Source organism: Oryctolagus cuniculus, chromosome 5 (assembly GCF_051225735.1).
Source record: "Oryctolagus cuniculus isolate XC-2025 breed Fujian yellow rabbit chromosome 5, ASM5122573v1, whole genome shotgun sequence".
Lineage (NCBI taxonomy): Eukaryota > Metazoa > Chordata > Mammalia > Lagomorpha > Leporidae > Oryctolagus > Oryctolagus cuniculus.
In genome coordinates, this window is record NC_142871.1 from 63,564,528 (window position 1) to 63,583,999 (window position 19,472).

The 19,472-nt window shown below is 42.5% G+C and overlaps 1 protein-coding gene across 3 annotated transcripts in view; it reads right to left on the minus strand.

Moving 5' to 3' along the window:
* SOBP (sine oculis binding protein homolog) overlaps positions 1–19,472 on the minus strand; it is a 165,652-nt gene that overhangs the window by 107,458 nt on the left and 38,722 nt on the right. For 2 of the 3 annotated variants that reach the window (XM_051855416.3, XM_051855417.3), the window contains exon 4: positions 17,418–17,569. The exons of the other annotated variant lie outside the window; for it this stretch is intronic. In XM_051855416.3, the coding sequence (XP_051711376.1) occupies positions 17,418–17,569 (152 nt within the window). The remainder of the gene's footprint in view (positions 1–17,417; positions 17,570–19,472) is intronic. 3 annotated transcript variants of the gene reach the window in all.

Consider the following 19,472-nt stretch of genomic DNA (forward strand, 5'->3'; position numbering starts at 1 on the left):
CTGAGAGAAGGCCCCGCTCCTTAAGAAGACCTCACTGAGCTGCTGATTCATGCATTTGTTGCAGACACCAACTGCACACAAATGCACGTTCTTGTGCTTCTCTCCAGCCTTTCACTCACCCACCTGCTCCATCACCCTGGCCCAAGCCAAGAGTCTGAGTCTTGTCCTGAGAGAGGGCTGAGTAACAAGAAGGGTTATTCCAGTCTCACAACCCAACACCAAAGTAGAAGCAACTGACTTCCTTTCTATCCCCACCGACCATCCAGGTTTGGAGAGGAGGGACCGTTATCCAGACCCTGTGGCACACTGCCTTGTCCAGAGCCAGATTACATAATCATAAGAGTTAAATTTAACTTATAAGTGCTAAATGCTTGCATTAGAAATATAAAGAAAGTGAGTAAAGAGATTCCAATGAGGAGAGGAGTTGTGTTGGAAGAGGGAACAGAAATGTTAAGTTGAGCTCCACCTCTAATAACTTTGATGCACTTTAATTTTTTCTCCAATCCTATTTAATGTGAAATGATGCCCTAAATGGGACATAAAAAGAAGATATCTAAAATTTTTGTCCAACTCTTCCTGAATTTCCATTTAGCTCTGGTTGTCCTGATTTAAACATCTATAAATACAAATGACTTTATGAGCTTCACCCCTGATACAAGTTATAGGGCCTAGCAGTGTGTCTCTTCATAATTTGTTCCCTGGGTTTTAATTCACTTTTTTTAAAAGATTTATTTTATTTATTTGAAAGGCAGAGTTACAGAGAGAGAGGGAGAGACAGAAAAAGACATCTTCCATCTGCTGGTTCACTCCCCAAATGGCCAGGCCAAAGCTGGGAGCATGGAATACCAGCCATGTCTCCCACATGGGTGCAGGGCCCCAGTCACTTGGGCCATCTTCTGCTGCTTTCTCAGGCTCAGTAACAGCAAGCTGGATCAGAAGTGGAGCAGCCAGGACTTGAACCAGTGCCCATATGGGATGCAGGCAGTGGCTTGAACAGCTCTAATGGCCCTTTAATTCACTTTTTAAGTCAAGTTTGAATACCTGGAATTTTAGAGGCCAATATTATTTTCTACTTTATTAAACAATCCAGGATAAAAAAAAAAAAAGCTGAAAACCATTGGCAGAAGGCTCTCTCTTGGTGCCAACAGCCCATAAGATTGGGGATTCTTTGTGTTTGTTTAACCAGCATTAACTTGATGTCAGGTTCGAAGTTCCATTAAATTTATAGCACTGGTGTCAGCTACCTTCACACTTCATTCACAGATTCCACGTGTTCCATGTACTCTCAATAGTACCACTTCAACCAGAAGCAAGATAGTCGCCACCTTAAATCTTGGACCTGGGATGTGAGTCCACTTTCCCTCTCTTTCTCTTCCACTCACCCTTCCCTGAAGTGTGCTTCATCATCTGTGCAGTACAATACAAAGGGAAAATGTTTTCCCAACCCATGAACTCATCAACTTGAACCCTGAAGCATGACATCTGAAAACCTAACTGCAAGAGCAGGAGCAGCTCACAACTGCTATGCAGGGTCATTAGCAACCTGCTTGCATTTCCAGGGCTGCCTCGGTGGATTAATGCATGCACTATGTACTAAACCATCTGCCAGAGTTTGACCCAGTCTTTCTCCATGGTGGCCAGCTGCAAAGGTTACTCTGAGTGCTAAGAGGCAGGGTACACTTTCATTACATTTACCTTCACCGGTTCTTTAATTTTATTATTAGTTCCTTTGTCCTCAATAATATATCTTTTCAGGCTTTTGGATCCCATATTTGTATAGCCTGGAACCTAATGAAAAATATTTTTAATCCTCTATGTCAACTCTCGAAGTTCAGCATTAGCTGCTTATAAAAATCAGGGTAAAGAAGAATGGACTACACATTCCCTGTGAAGATGGGGCAGAGCATGATTCTCAACAAAACATTTGACATACTTTTGTTTGCTTTAAAAATTGTCTTTAATGCAATCAAGCACTTAAAAGCTTTTTTTTTTTTTTTTTTTTTAATTTAATTCTCGGTAGACAATACAAAGAGCCGCCTATGAACCAGACCAAGTTCCCTTCCGGGGATGCTGAAAGGCAAGCCACCTCAAGTAGCACACAAATTAAAATTTTCTGTTTCCTTGTGCTGACAGTTGGACGAAGAGAACTGCATCTGATGTCAGGTTGCCTAGGTATATTTATCTATTTACAGAGCAGAATATTTCATTGTATGTAAATGTTTGTGGGTTTTTTTTCATTTTTGAGAAGCATAGAGAGAGACAGAGAGCATTCCCATCTAGTGCTTCGTTTCCTAAATGCCTTTAAAAGCTGGTGCTGGGCCAGGCTGACGCCAGCAGCTAGGAACTCAATCCAGGTCTCCCATGTGGGCAGCAGGGACCCAATTACGTAAGCCATCACCATTACTTGCCAGATTCTGCATCAACAGGAAGCTGAAGTCAGAATGCAGAGGCAGGTGTTGAACCCAGGTACTCAAATATGGGCTAAGGGCATGTTAAATAACATCTACGCCAAATGCCCACCCTCTATGGAGTTTGTTTTATTTTTATTTTTTTGGGGGGAAAGATAATCCTCTATCAGTTGTTGTTGTTGTTGTTGTTGTGTTTTTGTTTTTTGTTTTTTGTTTTTTTTTACAGGCACAGTTAGACAGTGAGAGAGAGACAGAGACAGAGAGAAAGGTCTTCCTTCCGTTGGTTCACCCCCCAGTGGCCGGACGTGCTGCGCCAATCAGAAGCCAGGAGCCAGGTGCTCCTTCCTGGTCTCCCATGCGGGTGCAGGGCCCAAGCACTTGGGCCATCCTCCACTGCCTTCTCGGGCCACAGCAGAGAGCTGGACTGGAAGAGGAGCAACCGGGACAGAATCCGGTGCCCCAGTTGGGACTAGAACCCAGGGTGCCAGCGCGGCAGGCAGAGGATTAGCCAAGTGAGCCGTGGCGCCGGCTTCCTCTGTCAGTTTTAAATGAAACCAGTTTAGGGCAAAGTAGCAAACGTCCTCTCCTTCCTGTCATCTACTTCCAAATAAGCAATGAGTATATTAAATGACACTACTCCTAATATACACCCTTGGAATGGTATGCTACTAATCCACTGTACTCTGAGGCATACCATCCACTTCTAACTCAGGTTTTTAATCCAAGGCAAGGCTTTATTCCTAGTTTTCAGTTGTTTATTTTTCCTCAAGGGTCCCTTCGAGGGAGTCAGCCAAACTCTAAGTGAATTACATGCATTTTCTGAAAATCCAAACAACTCACTTTTTTTTTTTTTTTAGAAAGCTACTATGTATTTGGTCATTTTTATTAAGGTCTACAAGTATACTGAATGCAAACGCACAGCAATTTTGTTTTTTTGGTTTTTTGGTTTTTTGGTTTTTTGGTTTTTTTTCCTTCAGAGGAAGCTTCTCATTTAGTGACCCTACAAACTCTGGACTGAAAATTTTCAGGCTACATTTTCTCTGTATTACGAGAGACGCTCACAGATCTCAAATCCAGAGGCTTTCTGTGCGTGCACGTGCATGCATGGGCACAGTAAGTGACTTGGAGGATTGCACCTATACACACTCAGCTCCCTCAAAAGAGGCTGGGTGCTCCCCTGCCCCCATGAGTTCCTAGTTCTCAGGTGATGCGTACAATAATTCCTCATACTGTCAGCAGCAACAGACTTTATTCCCTTCTGGTTTATGACACTTAAGCCTCTCAAATTTGCTTCCACTGAGATTCCTTGGAGATTCAAATCACCATTTACATGGCACCAAATCCCTATTAAAAATTGCTCTGCATCAAAAGCTAATGCAGGCCAGGGGAGCCACACCCAACCCTCACCACCTTGCATCTTCCCTTTGCTTTGCTTTCTAAGGTCCTTAGTGCACAGCTCCAACAACCAGGGTATACCAGCTCACTGTGCGTCCTCACTGGCCTTGCTTGCTGTGTGAAATGTCATCTCTTTGCCCTCTCCACATCGCAGGTCTTCCAAGTTTCCTGTGACAGATTTTGCACTTTTCTAAAGGATGCCTTTTTAGTACTAATAAAACTTTCATACTTGTCTGCTTAATCACGCCAGCTTTACTGTCCCCTTTTTACTTTTTGTTTTTGGCTCAGAGGTATATGAACCATCTGTGCCTCTAAAACAGTTTGCTTAAATAGCCTCCAGGCAGATTTTATGGTTTTTAAGTTTTTTACTTTAACCTTCAGCCTGCTGTTAGCCATTTTCATCACAGTTTTAAAATCAGCCTCTTTTGGAAATGATTGTCACTATGTGTGGTTTTCAGGAGCTCCTGGAACTAGAGAAGGGGCTCTGACTCCAGTTGAACTGCAGGTCCCCGGTCACACTCACCCGAGGCAGGTGCAGCTGTGGCTAGCCTGGATCAGGGTCATCTCTTTTGTTTGGTGTCCTGAAGAACCCCACAAACACCTTTCATCTAGAATATCCATGTCCACATGCCCCGTTAAGATCAGGGAGGTAAAATCTGAATTCCTTACCTGCCTATTTATTTGTCACTACATTTCCACAGAGTTGTCATCCTAGGCACTAAAATTAGATACCAGGCTGAAACAAAGAATACAAAGAAAGGGAGGAGAATCTTTCCTTTCCGCCACACCAAGAAGAGCCCTCTGTAATCGTGCCAGCACACATGCTATGCTGCTTCCACCAGGATCACAATTGTCTAGGTGGGGGACTTGAGTGTGAATAAGTATGGAATTTGTCATTCCCCAAACTCACCTGTCTGCCCTTGCATTAATGAGTACATGGCTATCCTCACATAGTTCTCACTCTCTTTCTCTCTCAGACACACACGCATGCACACACACACACACACACAACAAACCTATATCTCTTCTCCACACCCAGAGATAGAGAAGGAGGGGTGGATGGTGGTGAGTACTGGCCATTCTGTGGCTCACTCTATCAAAAAGATTTATCTCTTTTGTTTTCAACCATGTTCACCAGGTGATAATTATACTATTCTCTCTCAAATCAAATCATTTCTGCCCAATCTTTTCTCTATTGTCATTATTGCTTTTCTGATACATTTGAAAATTAAAAGCATTTGATTTCTTATAGTTAGCATTACTATTTTTATTATTTACAAAATGCTTCTACCTTTATAAGCTACAAGCTGTCGATATGCTCTCTGAAATGAATGAGTATTAATGTGCTAACTCTACAGTCCCTGAAGTTGAGTGAAAAGTCGAGAGAGGCCAGCAGGCAAGCAACGAATCCCCAAGGGTTGTTTGAATGAATGAATGAATGAATGAACAAATTTACAAATGGATAAGCAGAATTATCATTCCAAGGAATATTCTGTTCATTCAACTATTTTTCAATTTTACGTAAAGCTCCATTTCTTCACAAGGAATTGAAATTAGCAAAGAAGGAGCAAATCATAGCTAGAATTAGAAATCGCAGTGCTAGGTTCTCAGCTCTTCCTTCCCTCTTTCCCTACTTATTATTCATCCTTCAGATTTCAATTCTAGCACCACTTTCTCAAGGAAGCTCCCAAATCCTCTGACTAGCCAAATCCCTGTGTCAGAGGCTCCTGTGACACTGTGTCACAGCAATTTCACAGGTGCATGATTATGTCAATAAATCACTGCCCCTCACTAGACTGCAAGCTTCAGAGAGGCAGGGACCAGGTTTTTGTTGGCCACTGTAACTCCAATGACTACCACAGTGTCTGGCACATAGAAATGACTCAACAACTATTTATGGATAAATTTTTTAAAAAGCAGACTAATCAACAACTGCAAAGTTGTAACCTTCCTGACCTCTACTCCTTTGGCCATCTGAAGCTGATGCATTCAGACTCATACTGGATCATAATTGTCTTGAACACTCCTTTCCCTTCTGTGTAGCCAACACTTTTCAGCCACAGGGAAAGTAGCTCCAGTGTGTGGCTGCAACAGCAGCCTCATTCCATTATACATCAAGTCCAAAGCACTTGTCTTACATCTAATATGATCTTGGTCAACCTCTGCCAGGCCACTTACACTGATGACACTATAAATAGGGCTATCCTGGGGCCATTGCCTGCAGTGCCGGCATCCCAAGTGGGCACCAGTTCAAGTCCCAGCTGCTCCACTTCCGATCCAGCTCTCTGCTGTGGCCTGGGAAAGCAGTAGAAGATGGCCCAAGTCCTTGGGCCCCTGCGCCCTTGTGGGAGACCTGGAGGAGGCTTCTCTGGCTGTTGTGGCCAGTTGGGAATTTGGGAAGTTTACCAGCAGATGGAAGACCTCTCGCCCTCTCTCTCTGCCTCTCCTTCTCACTCTGTGTAGCTCTTACTTTTGAATAAATAAATAAATCTTGAAAAAAATAGGGCTATTTGCTTCTTGAAAAAAAAATAGGGCTATCTGCTACTTGAACTGCATCATTGTTCCTCTTCATAACTAGGGATATATATATGTAAGATTTAGCTGAGTTAACCACAATCTCTTTTACCTCAGTGCACTCTAATGTTCTATGGAGTCCAAAAAGAATAGAAGAGTACCTTAGTCCTGATACTAAAGCCACCATTGTAATAATCATGTTTTTCTGAACAGCTTGTCTTGGATGGAAGCGGTAATTCATCTAAGCACACTTTAATGAACGCTAACCACATTTTTACCTTCACTCCACACTAGGATTCCACATGACTGAAGTAGATAGGAATAACACATTTCATGCATAAAGAATTCATCTTCATACAACAATGTCATGAGATCACTTCTCTTTCTCTTGAGCAGACATCTCCAGGCACCTAACACCAGCCATCCCCCTAAGCCCTTCCCTCTTTTAACTTCCCAGATTTTCATTCTGTGGTCCATGGGCTTTGGAGGAAAATGAGCTCAACTCCAACTTCGGAGGGAAGCCCTGATTTGCCCAAGCTTATCAGAACATTCCATCAAGACAGTCCCTCATTCTGCATAAGCAGGTGATGTAAGCATAGGTAATGAGCATGAATTTCACACTTTTTCGGAATGCTAGAACACAGGCACTCTTTCTATTGGGTGTGAGCACACTGGGCTGGGGACAGACCCCCAACTACCCCACAGGAAAAAAAAAAGTCATTGTGACAGAACATTTAACCCATGCATCCTGGTTCCTTTCCTCTTAACACATCCCTTCCCTCCCAAAACTAAATTAGCTCAACACACTTTTGTTATTGGGAAATATTTCATGACTATTAATGAATAATTCAGCAAATAAGATATTTTAAGTTTTCTACTGCCAGACACACCCAAATTTGAAAGGAATACTGCAGCCTTCCTTACTCTCCAAATCCCCATTTGCATACAGGATCTTAAATGTGTTACTTCCTTAACAGAAGTCCAATCAACAATAAAAATCAGATCATATCACCCACACTGCTTCACAGCTGCCAATAGTTGCCACCACACTCAGAATAAAATCCAAGCTATCACCTTTCCGGTCTGCATGATCTGGCTCCTGACCACCTGGATCACTCAGTTCCAGACCCTCTGCCCTTCTTGCTACTGTTCAGAAATGCTAAGCCTGTTCTAGCCGTAGCACCTCTGTTTCTCTCTCACTCCTCATCCTCCCTAGGGCCCTCCCTACAAGTTCTTCACACAATGAGCTCTCACTTCCTTCTGTCTCTGTGTGTACATAACTTCCTCAAAAGTAACTGCCGTGATCAGCAGATATAAAAAAAAGTACCCCACCACTTGCCATCCTCTTATTCTGCTTTTTCTTCATAGTACTTATCACTACTTGAAATTATATTGGGGCCGGCACTGTGGCGCAGTGGGTTAATGCCCTGGCCTAAAGCGCAGGTATCCCATATGGGCGCCAGTTCAAGACCTGCCTGCTCCACTTCCAATCCAGCTCTCTGCTATGGCCTGGGAAAGCAGTAAGAAGATGGCCCAAGTCCTTGGGCCCCTGCACCTGCATGGGAGACCTGGAGGAGGCCCCTGGCTCCTAGCTTGGGATCAGCACGGTTCCGGCCGTTGCGGCCAATTGGGGAGTGAACCATTGGATGGAAGACCTCTCTCTCTCTCTCTCTCTCTCTCTCTGCTTCTCCTCTCTCTGTGTGTAACTCTGACTTCCAAATAAATAAATAAATCTTTTAAGAAAAAGAAATTATATTACATATATATTTTTAAGCTCATATACTACCTATCTCTCTCATTAGAATGTAACTCCCATTAAGGTAAGGACTGTTTGTCTTGCTCAATAACGTATGCACCAAACTTAAAACATGCCTGGCACATAAAAGGGGTTCAATCTATCTTTTCACTATATTGTTAAATGTATGTATAAAAAGGTCATCTGTTTGCTTTTTAGCTTAGATAAAAATAAAACCAAAAAAAAAAAAAAGAGAGAGAGAGACTCTTATCTTTTATCTCCTATTAGGTAAAATCCCCTTTTCTTTGACATCACAATTTATACTGACCCAATTTATGAAACATGCAATCCCTTCAGATAATCACAGAAAAATGTCAGGGTTTCAAACACTCCCTCTTAGGAGCAGGTGTTTGGCGCAGTGGTAAAGACACTCCCTGAGATGCCCACATCCAATATCTGAGTGTCTGGTTTAAGTTCAGCTCCACTTCCAGTTCCAGCGGACTGCTAATGGCACCCCCTGGGAGGCAGCAAGTGATAGTTCAAATACTTGAGTCCCTTCCACTAACATGGAAGACAGACTGAGTTCTGGGCTTCTGGCTTCAGCCGGACCCAGTCCCGGCTGTTGCAGGCACTTCCAGCAGAGGGAAGATCCCCGTCTCTGTCTGTTTCTCAAATAAAATGAAAAAATAAACAATTTTTAAAAGATTCCTCTTATAATAAAGTATTGGGTGTACAGTCATATCACTGCCCACCATACTATAAACAATTATTGTTTCAAAACAGATTATAAGATAGTGCTTATTGGATCCATATGGAAATCACCATTTTATTGTGGAATGTTTGGCAAAATGCCTGTGAAGGAGATTAGCAGGCACAACACCTTAAAATTCCTATGACCCATAGAGCTCCCAAAATACACTCACTAGGGCAGAATCCAGTTCTAACTGCCAATGAGCTAATCAAGAACATTAAGAAAAGTTAAAGTCTGTGTAGCAAAAATCTTTGATTTTTTTTGTCACAAATTCCACTATTTCTATGGAAAAACAATCATTTCAAAGTCAAGGCAGCAGTTTTTCCATGGTCAAAAGTGGTTAAATACTTTTAAATACATTTCAACATATTTACAGAGGAATTCTCCCACATGCCTCCAAAGCTTGCTCATAAATCAGTATAATATTTCCAAAGCACATTTGGAAGTAAAACATTCATATCTACTAAGTACACTTTCCTCTATTCAAATATGAATTAGGCAGAAAATATTTTATCTTAATTTATAATAGGACTGGTTAACCCTTAACTAATAGCAAACTGATGAGAAATATTTTACCATGGAGGATTAATCAGGGCTCTCCAACTTTATCAATTTGACATTCTGAGGACTTAATCAGGGGATTTTATTCTCTTATTTGCTTTTCATCATGATGATGACTTACAAAGATATTACATGTTAGAATAAATATAATTCTTGAGCTTAATCTTGTCACTTTAAAGAAAAGCTATTTTAAACGATATACCATAGCTTAAAAATATTCCTCACAGAAGCAACACGGCTGAAGATTATGTCACCTCTGGGCCACATTCAGCCCCTGAACACTGAAAAAATATCAACAATGAAGCCTGGATCTGACCATCCGGCTGTTCGAAAGGAGACTGCACAGATTCTGGGAGGGTGTGATTCCTGGACACTGGCTTCCGTCCCTGGCCATTGATTATCTCCATCTTTGTTAAAGACTACAGGAGTTTCATTTAACTAGAGTGCTCCGTAAATTGCAGCACAGTTCAAGCATCTTTTATGGACTCATTAAACCATTGATCTGTCTTCTAGGGCTTGCACTAGTGTCCAGCTCTGGCGCAGAGCCCGTGTTCACAGAGAATGCAGTAGACTGATGTTTGCAACTTCCACAGGCAGTCTGTCAGCAGACATTAGATCCCACTGTATGCACAGCCACCCTAAGAGTGGACTGTAACACGGAGAATTTCCCATTCTCAGGCTGAACTGCTGAGGCAGAAACTAAGTGGCCATCTGCAGCAAGATTTTGTTGATTCCATCCTAATCTGTGTTCATAGGAATGAACAAAGAGCAAAGAGCTCAAGGAACAAAGAATAACACATGGCTTGCTCTGCTCACATGTTTGCTTCTGTATACAAAAATTACCTAGATGTCCTGAAGCGGAAGAAAAATAAAAATGACCACAGGCATGCCTATAGCTGAGATTTCCTGCATATGGCCCTCCAGTATACCAGGTTTCAGATCAGACATTGCAGACATGTATGAGGGAAATTCTGGACCCAATTTACTACCTTAGAATATCTCAAGACAAGCCACTTTTCCTCTGATGCATGCAGTTCTTTAGATACTTAACGAATTTAACAAAACATGTGAATCAATAGAGCATAACCACAATGCCAGGAAAATGCACAATTTTCCTCTCCTGGATTCTCTGGACAGCTCACCAAGAACTCTTAGAACCCTCTTCCTGCGCCGGCGCCACGGCTCACTAGGCTAATCCTCCGCCTTGCGGCGCCGGCACACCGGGTTCTAGTCCCGGTCGGGACGCCAGATTCTGTCCCAGTTGCCCCTCTTCCAGGCCAGCTCTCTGCTGTGGCCAGGGAGTGCAGTGGAGGATGGCCCAAGTGCTTGGGCCCTGCACCCCATGGGAGACCAGGAGAAGTACCTGGCTCCTGCCATCGGATCAGCGCGGTGTGCCGGCCGCAGCGCGCTGGCCACGGCGGCCATTGGAGGGTGAACCAACAGCAAAGGAAGACCTTTCTCTCTGTCTCTCTCACTGCCCACTCTGCCTGTCAAAAAAAAAAAAAGAACCCTCTTCCTCCTCTGGTCTTTATTAATAAAGACTCCTGACACCTTCCTTTTAAAGTCAGCCACAAAGAGTAACTCTGCTGAATGCAGCTTACAGGGGGAGACGCACATCAAAAGACCCATGAGATAATCCTTTAAATGCTCAGTGTTCAGATAAACCTGAACGCTGTTAGCAGCAAGGTGAGAAACTTGGCAATGCAACTGACTGGATCAATAAGAAGAACGTACATTCCAAATAAATAGATCCTTCCCATTCATTTGTTTCACTGAACTGCCCACTGCCCAAACAGACAGTCGGACTATGAACTCCAAACACACACATTCATCACTCTGGAGCAGCAGTCACCAGAGCACTGTGTGGCTGATGCAATCTGACACTGTGGTTAATGTTAAAAGGGAGCGTGCCTTTTAGATGGATTGGATAATTACCAGCAGTTCAGATGAGAAAAACTTGATTTAAGTGAACAGCATTAGCTATCACCAGCAAGATGGCCAGAGATTTACTGTGTCTGAAAATTAACATTGTAGCATTCATGTCAATAGCCCTGTGTATTGATTTCTAGGTGACTGGATTCAGATCTATGAAAGATTCCCCCTCTTCCTCCTTCTCATGGGAAAGAAATACTGAACACACATTGAGGCTTGAAGCTATTTAGAGTTTTGATCCTCCTTTCACATTTAATATAAAATAATATTATTCAGATTATTTCACTCCACAATCTCCCAAAATGTGGCCCATTAAGAACTAGAAGTGGGGAGGGCATTTGGCCTGGCAATTAAGACACCTGCAGCCCATACTGGAGCTCCTGTGTTCAATGCCTGGCTCTGTTCCTGACTCCAGCTTCCTGTTGGTGCAGACCCTGGAAGGCAGCAGTGACAGCTCAAATAACTCAGTTCCTGCCATGTGTGTGGGAGACCTGGATTGAGTTCCCAACTCCTTGCTTCTGCCCCCAGCCTGAGGTCATCGAAGGCATTCGGGAAGTGAACCAGCAAAGGGGAGCTCCTCTGTCTGTCTGTCTGTCTCTCTCTCTCTCTGCCTCTCAAATATGTAAATAAAAATGCTTTTAAAAATTAGTGGTGGTTGTTATGCCTTTCTTTCTGTACAAACCTACTTGCCCTATTCTATCTATCTATCTGGTGGTTTTCATCCTTTGGTAAGCATGAAAATCCCACTCCTCTTCCTGCACCTCTGATGGCTTCCTAGGGCGCTGTGTCCCACCCCACCTGGAGAACCTCTGCTATGGAACCCTCTCTGGCTGGTGGAACCCTCAGGGGACTGCGTGTCACCTGACACTAACCCATACTCTGTATCCCGAGCCATAACCTTCCTGCTCCAGCCCCAGCCCGAATGGATTTCCCAAGGAAATGTTCTCCACCTTCTCTGCTATTGCCTTTCTTTTTTATTTTTATTTATTTATTTATTTATTTGACAGGCAGAGTGGACAGTGAGAGAGAGAGACAGAGAGAAAGGTCTTCCTTTGCCGTTGGTTCACCCTCCAATGGCCGCTGTGGCCGGCGCGCTGCGGCCAGCGCACCGCGCTGATCCGATGGCAGGAGCCAGGTACTAATCCTGGTCTCCCACGGGGTGCAGGGCCCAAGCACTTGGGCCATCCTCCACTGCACTCCCTGGCCACAGCAGAGAGCTGGCCTGGAAGAGGGGCAACCGGGACAGAATCTGGCACCTCGACCGGGACGAGAACCCAGTGTGCCGGCGCCGCAAGGCGGAGGATTAGCCTAGTGAGCCGCGGCGCCGGCAGCTATTGCCTTTCATAGGCTCTCATCTGCAGCAGCTCATCGATATTCCATCCCATGTTTCAAAATACGAGAGAACAAGAAAACAGCTTGGGTTTGTTGTTCTTTCCCCAGAGCTTCCTGAGGACACCCCTGTTTGCTGTAACCAAAAGGGAATTCAGTCATCAGCCTGGGAGGAGGTCACTCTCCTTGCAAAGCCATGGACAGGCCTGAAGCATGGTTCCAACAGACACCTCAGAACCAAGAAAATCATCCTGCAGGCCAAGGTGCAGGTAGACAGATCCAACAGGCTCACTGGCAACCGATACTAATCAAAGTTGAAGGCACAGGAAGAACCCTGGGGCTCCCTGGGAGCATTTACTTGTAGACCAAAGGCAGTGGCAAGAAACTGGCCACAGCGAGTCTGTGGCCTGAGCCTCAGGTGGTCAGGGGACATTAACTGCGAGTAATTTCTTACTGTCCTTCTTTAAATCCTCATGAATGATAGTCATTTGACAAACCAAATCTTGCAGGTGTTTAAATGACAAAAACATAGACAGGTCAATCATTAGATGAACACAATAACTGTCACATAATTTTATCCACCACCAGCTACTATAATTAAAGCCAAAACTGAGAAATCTATCCGAGGACATATTCAAGTTTAGTAAAAAGACTATGTAGTTTCTGTCTAAATAAAACTTAACTCCAAATAACTTGATACATGCTAGTTAGCACTGACTTCCTCCAAAAGAGATCTCTTCTATGAAAGGACCACTATGTATCCAGGGCTATAGTTTGGAAGTAAAAGAAATGCTTATTATGCAACAGTCTGCTTGTTGAAAATACATGAGATTATAATAATTGCTGAAAATCTTAATGGCATTATTTGCAAAAATTTTTTCTGTCTATATCTTTTATTTTTAATACATTCATATCCTTATTTCTTATCCACACAGGCCTACTGAAGAGCAGCGACATTACGACACTGAACAAGTATTTCTATTCTTGTTTCAAATTATTGGAAAACTAAAACAAGGAAGCACAACTTTGGTGATCTTAGGAACTTTTGTTTTTTACTAAACTATCAATGCTACCAATCCAAAAAGAACTCTTGAGACCTGATAAAAGCAAATAACCATCCTTTATACTGCCTGTGTTGGCAGTTTGTCTGGAGTTTTGATTTTCTGCTTGGTTTGGGGATATTAGTTTAGATAGTAGGATATTTCCCACGCAAAAAGAAAAAAGATCAAACATAGGTCTTTTGAAAATGACCACTATTTGTGGTCTTGTTTGTTACTCTGTTTTTTAGGGGGATAATGATTTCAAGGCATTATTCCCTTAGGAAAGAATATTTTTAAGTGTCTTTCATCTTGCAAAGTAAAACTGGTATTAGCAAGTTGAACTAAATGTTTCTGCATCTCTTGTAAACCATTGAAGAGTCTGTAACTCTACAAGTCCTAGGTGAATCACCAGGCTAGAAATGTGTTCAAGTCCCTCCCTACTGTGGCCTCAAAAGGGGTCTGGGGAAAGAGCTCACTATTAGAACCCTGAGAAGTCTCCAGTGTCTCAAACAATGAGTTTGACATCTCATCGTTCATCCAGTGCCCACAGACTACGTAAGTGTTTTTCTTACCCACTATTTCAAAAACATTTGAGCGAGCAACTGGGCCTTTTGGGGATAAGGATCCTATGAAATATTTTATGAATTAACACTACATGCTTCTCAGAGCCAACATCCTGAAATGTGTAAACTAGTAGTTAGATGCCGTAAGTGAACACAGCTGCGATTCACGGCCTCTCCCAGCAGTGTTTAGTGGAAGCATTTTGAAGAAAGGCTACATCCTGGTAGCCATCCAAACAACTCTTCGAATAAAATTCTAAATTCGGTTTTCAAATACAACCTACATGCCTTCAATCTATCCCACCTTGCTTCGTGGTGCCAAGTTTTGTGAGAGATAAAGGTAGCACTTTTCAACCTACTTCATTAAACAGACACAGGGGCCCAAAGAAAAAGGAAGGTCAGAGAAGCAAATGAAATTTAAGGAGTCCATTTTCAGTGGGCCTTCATATTGAGACTTGGGCTATTTTTGTCCTGTTTTTAGCAGCAAATCAATTCCTGCATTTGTGGGGAGGAAAGCACACGGACCACAGCACAGCTGTTCCATTTACATTCACAAATGCAGGTGTTGCTCAGACACAAAACAGAGGTCAGCTGAAGACTGCTCCTAATTAGCTACCTCTTCTACTAGGACTTTTCTTTGTAAAGTTATGCATGCAATTCGAGTTCAACTTAGAGACCATTTTTAGATCCCAGCATGCTATCCAGCAAGAAACAGTCTGTTATTATAAGGCACAATTTACAGCATAGTTAATTCTACATGTTTTTGTTTTAAATCTACATTATACCTAAGACAAAATTCTAGTATCTACTCACATGATTCACTCTGTTTCCTATTCACTTCTCAATATTTAAAACTGCAGAATTTAGGCAGAAAAATCTGCAATGGGAAGGGAAGAATTTTGCCCTTTTTCTAAGATTAAGTCCACAATTTTTATAATGAGGACTAAGGACTGTGTTAAAAGATACAAGAAGCAGCTATTTACTGTTTTCTTCAGTAGGAAACATCCGAGGTTTGTTAATGGCAGTTCTGAGGAATGGCAGGATGGAGACGGGTATCTAATACGACCCATTAGGAAACCCAAATCCTACATGAAATGACCACAAAGTCCTATCAGTTAACAGAAATGCAGCAGCTGTACATGTTTATTGTAATACAATATAATAGTGTCACTGAGATAATATTCATAAAATTAAAAAAAGAATCCAGCAGGTAATGAATTTCTCTATTAAAAAAAAGAAGAAGAAGGTATAGCATGGCACAGCTTTAGAATACACAAATAAGGTGAAGACTGCAGAGAAGACAGGGATTGTATGCGCACTAATGAGCTCCTAGGTTCAGCCCACAAAGTCACTGCTAAACAGCACACCACTACAACTCCCAGATGTTGCAAAATGTTCAAAGACCTACCCCAATTGCTCCTGAGGGGGAGTGGAATATACCATTCCTCCTCCTACTGCTGAATTTACCTAATGTAAGTATTCCAAAAACTAATTCTTATGTTGGTTCCCAGTTATCTATTTTTCTAAAATACATGCTTCTGGAAGTTTAGAATCCATTTGACATGAAATTTTATAATGATGCAAATACATATTTTGGACTATTTTTCCAAAGGGAATCGGGTGCCATTCTCCATAGGCACACTATAAAGTAAACTCTCTCTCCAAATGGAGCATGGGTCACCAGGTTTGTGACAAATCCATCTTGCTTGATTTTATTCACTACAAGCAAAGCCCATCAAGATTCAGACCCATAACCCTTCAGAATTATAGAAAGACAAAAAGCCCTGTTCTATAGCCATATTCTGGGATGGAATGCAAAGTATTTTGTTGTGGTAAGTAGGGCTTTGAAGAAGAAAGAGCTAGGCCCACTCCTGGGATTGTTACCCCAGTGCTCAACATTCAAAACAGGAGCCCCGGGGTCTTGGAGATCATTTTAATCCCTCTATATTAAAACAAAATGTGTCTCCCATGTGTCGTGCTTCCCACCCTCCTCCCCAGCCACTCTGGCCCCTCCCCAGGGCAAGTGAACTCGCCTGCTGAATGTCCCAAAAGAATTCCAAACAATTGCCTTACTTGCCTCTCTGTTCCAGTGAAGATTATGAGCCTAATTCTTAGAGACTGTTACTAAAACTCCACCTCGCTGAATCCTGCAGCCCAGTTCTTTCAACATTATGTTTCTTGGCAGAATGAATGTGGCCCAAATTTGCAGGGGATAATTTGCTGCAACAGTGCTTCTTGCAATGCAGTGAGCCCATGATCAGCATTTCAGGATTGCAAATACATTTTTTAAAAAAATAACTGTTTCCAGAAAAGGACATATTTTTTATATTGTCTTATGGAAATGCTTAGCAAAACATGGACGATTTTTATGGAATAAGGAAACTTAAGAGAACTAGCAATTGACTTCAATCCTTGGTGGCCAAATGCAATAGCTGATTAAAAATCAGTTATGTGTGTATGTGTATGTGAAATTACAAAATCATCATGCATCCCATTCCCATCAATTGGTGGCTACTGTTGTTCTAATCAGACAATTTCAGACTCAAAGGTAACTTCACAATATACAGAAACAAACTATAACTACAGCTATTCCTGTGTTTACCCACCATGCTTCTCACAAATGCGTGCTGTGTGAGCGATGTTGGTTCATGTGTTCATCATTTCACCTTTTCTCAATTATCAGTCAACTTTCCCGTAAGGTGTCCAGAGAGACTTGACATTTTTCTTGTCTAGAAAGTGTGGGTCAGATTTTGGAAAAAGCAAGAGCAGTCACCCCACAGGGAACAAGAATCAGAGTGAGTGGACTAAGAGCTTCCTGGGCATGCTTCCGTGGCTAGATTCTCGGCTCTTACAAGAAATCTCTACCACGTCTATTCCATGAACTCTAGACTGCGCGCTCTCCTGCTGGGAAGACACTGCGGACTAGGAGACCAGCTGTGACCCTGGTGTCCTCCTTAGATTCATTCACCCTCTCAGAGCTCAAACGCCAAGCCAAGAGAAACTGACGAACAGGTTACACATGAAAAGGGGAGTCTTTATTCCAAAAGGTTAGGCGTGACAGGGAAGAGAATGGACAAAACAGAGAGGAAAAACACACGGAAGTACAAGGTGCGCAGTGTTGACGGCTAGAAGCTAGGAGCACATGCGCACACGGCGGGGCAGGCGGCGGCCGCCTCTCCCAGGTGCTCTTACCTTGTTTCTCTTGAAGTAGGCTCGTCGGCACGCTGCAAAGCACTTCTCGCTGCAGAAGCTTTTCACCTCGCTTCCCATACTCAGGGAATAGCGCTTGATCCCCACTTTCTGGCACCAGGCACACATTATTTGTACATTTGACACATCATCTTCTATAATAAAAGTATAAGAAAAATGTTCATATCAGAAGCAAACATCCCTTCAAACTTAGACACACCCTGAGCCTGACGGTGTTTGCTATTTGTTTCCAGATCTCACCATATTCTGACCCAGTAGAACAGCCAGTTTTGGGGGGCAGTGGGACAGGGTTCATGGGGTTTTTTGTTTGTTTGTTTGTTTCTCTCTGTGTTGTTTTTGTTTGTTTGTTTGTTTGTTTGTTTTTTGATGGGGGGAAGGACTTCCCAAGTTTCCAAAACACGTTGACTTAAAAACCAGAGGATGACAACAGAGCCATGAAGGTTCTTGGGGCTTCTTAGCCTAGTAAAAGTGCTTAATCTGCCAAGTGAAACCAGCCCTATTAATAATGACACTTGCAAAATAAATGACCTGTTTCCTCAAACATTCTGCTGAAAACCTACAAGCTGTGCACTAGGTGGGATGATATGTAGGGTGTTAACCTATAGCTGTGATGCCCTCATGTGGAGCTTGACAGTCAGGGGCCTGGCCGCACCTTAGTGTGTTCCCTATCACTGTTAAAAGGTAGTGGCTGTTGTTCACTCTTGCAATGTGATGTTACCCAAATGACGTTTTTAGTCGAAAAGGGCAAGATGTGAGGGGCCGGGTCCTGGCAGTGGAAAGGGTGCCTGGCTCACAGAACAGTCTCCAATAAGACAGCCTTCCAGTGCTGCCGTCCTCAGGGAGATGCAGGCCCAGTGTACACTTTCCTCCTTGTGATATGGTTCCTGGCCTCTGGATGGAGGGAGGTAACAGGTGTCAGATCATTCTCAGCCTGAGGGTGGTCTTCCCAGCTCCTGGAGGAACTGTCACACCCATGTTAAGGGAACACTCAGAATGATTTTAGATAGAATGCAATTATTTCCAATATTTAAAATGCTGCATTGCTTTTCCTTTGTAGGAGAAGGAAAACAAATGCTAACACAATGAGCCCATGGTGTCACAAATATTACCGCTTAAAACAAGGCTTTCAAAGCAAGGCACTTAATAGAATGTATTCAGTAAAGAATGGTGCAGGTGGTAAGAAAGTATACCAAAATTTGTGATGTTGATATTCAAATAAATGAACTCTGGGAAACTCTGGGCTCTTTGGAGGAAAATAAAAGGAGACCTCAAGTAAAAGTCCAAGAAATATTTCCTTGCTGCCTTCTAGGACCTTTGGCTGTATCTTGAGTTTCCTCTGTCCTCCATTTGACAATGTGTGTGTGTATGTGTGGGAGAGAGACAGAGAGAGAGAGAAAGAGAGAGAGAGAGAGAGCAAGAGAGAGAGAGAGAGCGCACCACTATTGCACTATTGGCCACATCTCTTCTTTTATGGAAATTTTTTGGTACTAACTCAGACTTATGCACCAGACGTGAATTGTAATCACAAAATCCCCAACAAGCTCTGAAACAGTGTTGTCTGATTTCTGAATAAAATCCTCCAAAGACTAATTGCTAAGCAAGGCCTGGTCCATGAGTTGTTGACATATTCATGGTTCACAGAATCTGTCATGCAATCATTCCATTTCCAGGGAAAAGATTTGGTTTGAGGCAGTACGGTCATCAGCCTGCAAAATTAGAAGCAAACTAATTTGTAGTGCAGTGATACGGCTTTGTTCCCCTGAGTATCATCACTCAGCAACGTGCAGCATTTTATTTACCTTAATGGAATAAATATTGTCATTTTAATGACCTTTTCTATCTCACAAATTACACATTGTGATCTATTGTTAATTATCCAATGAAAAGACCTAAAAATGATCTTTGATGTTAGTCAAACATTTTTGATAGCAAAACTCTTTAAATGGAGTCACAATAAGAATTCAAGTGTCAATTACTGCATTTAATCATTTGTCATATTCAAAGAAAGTTTTTATTTATATTTTATATGGCTTCAAA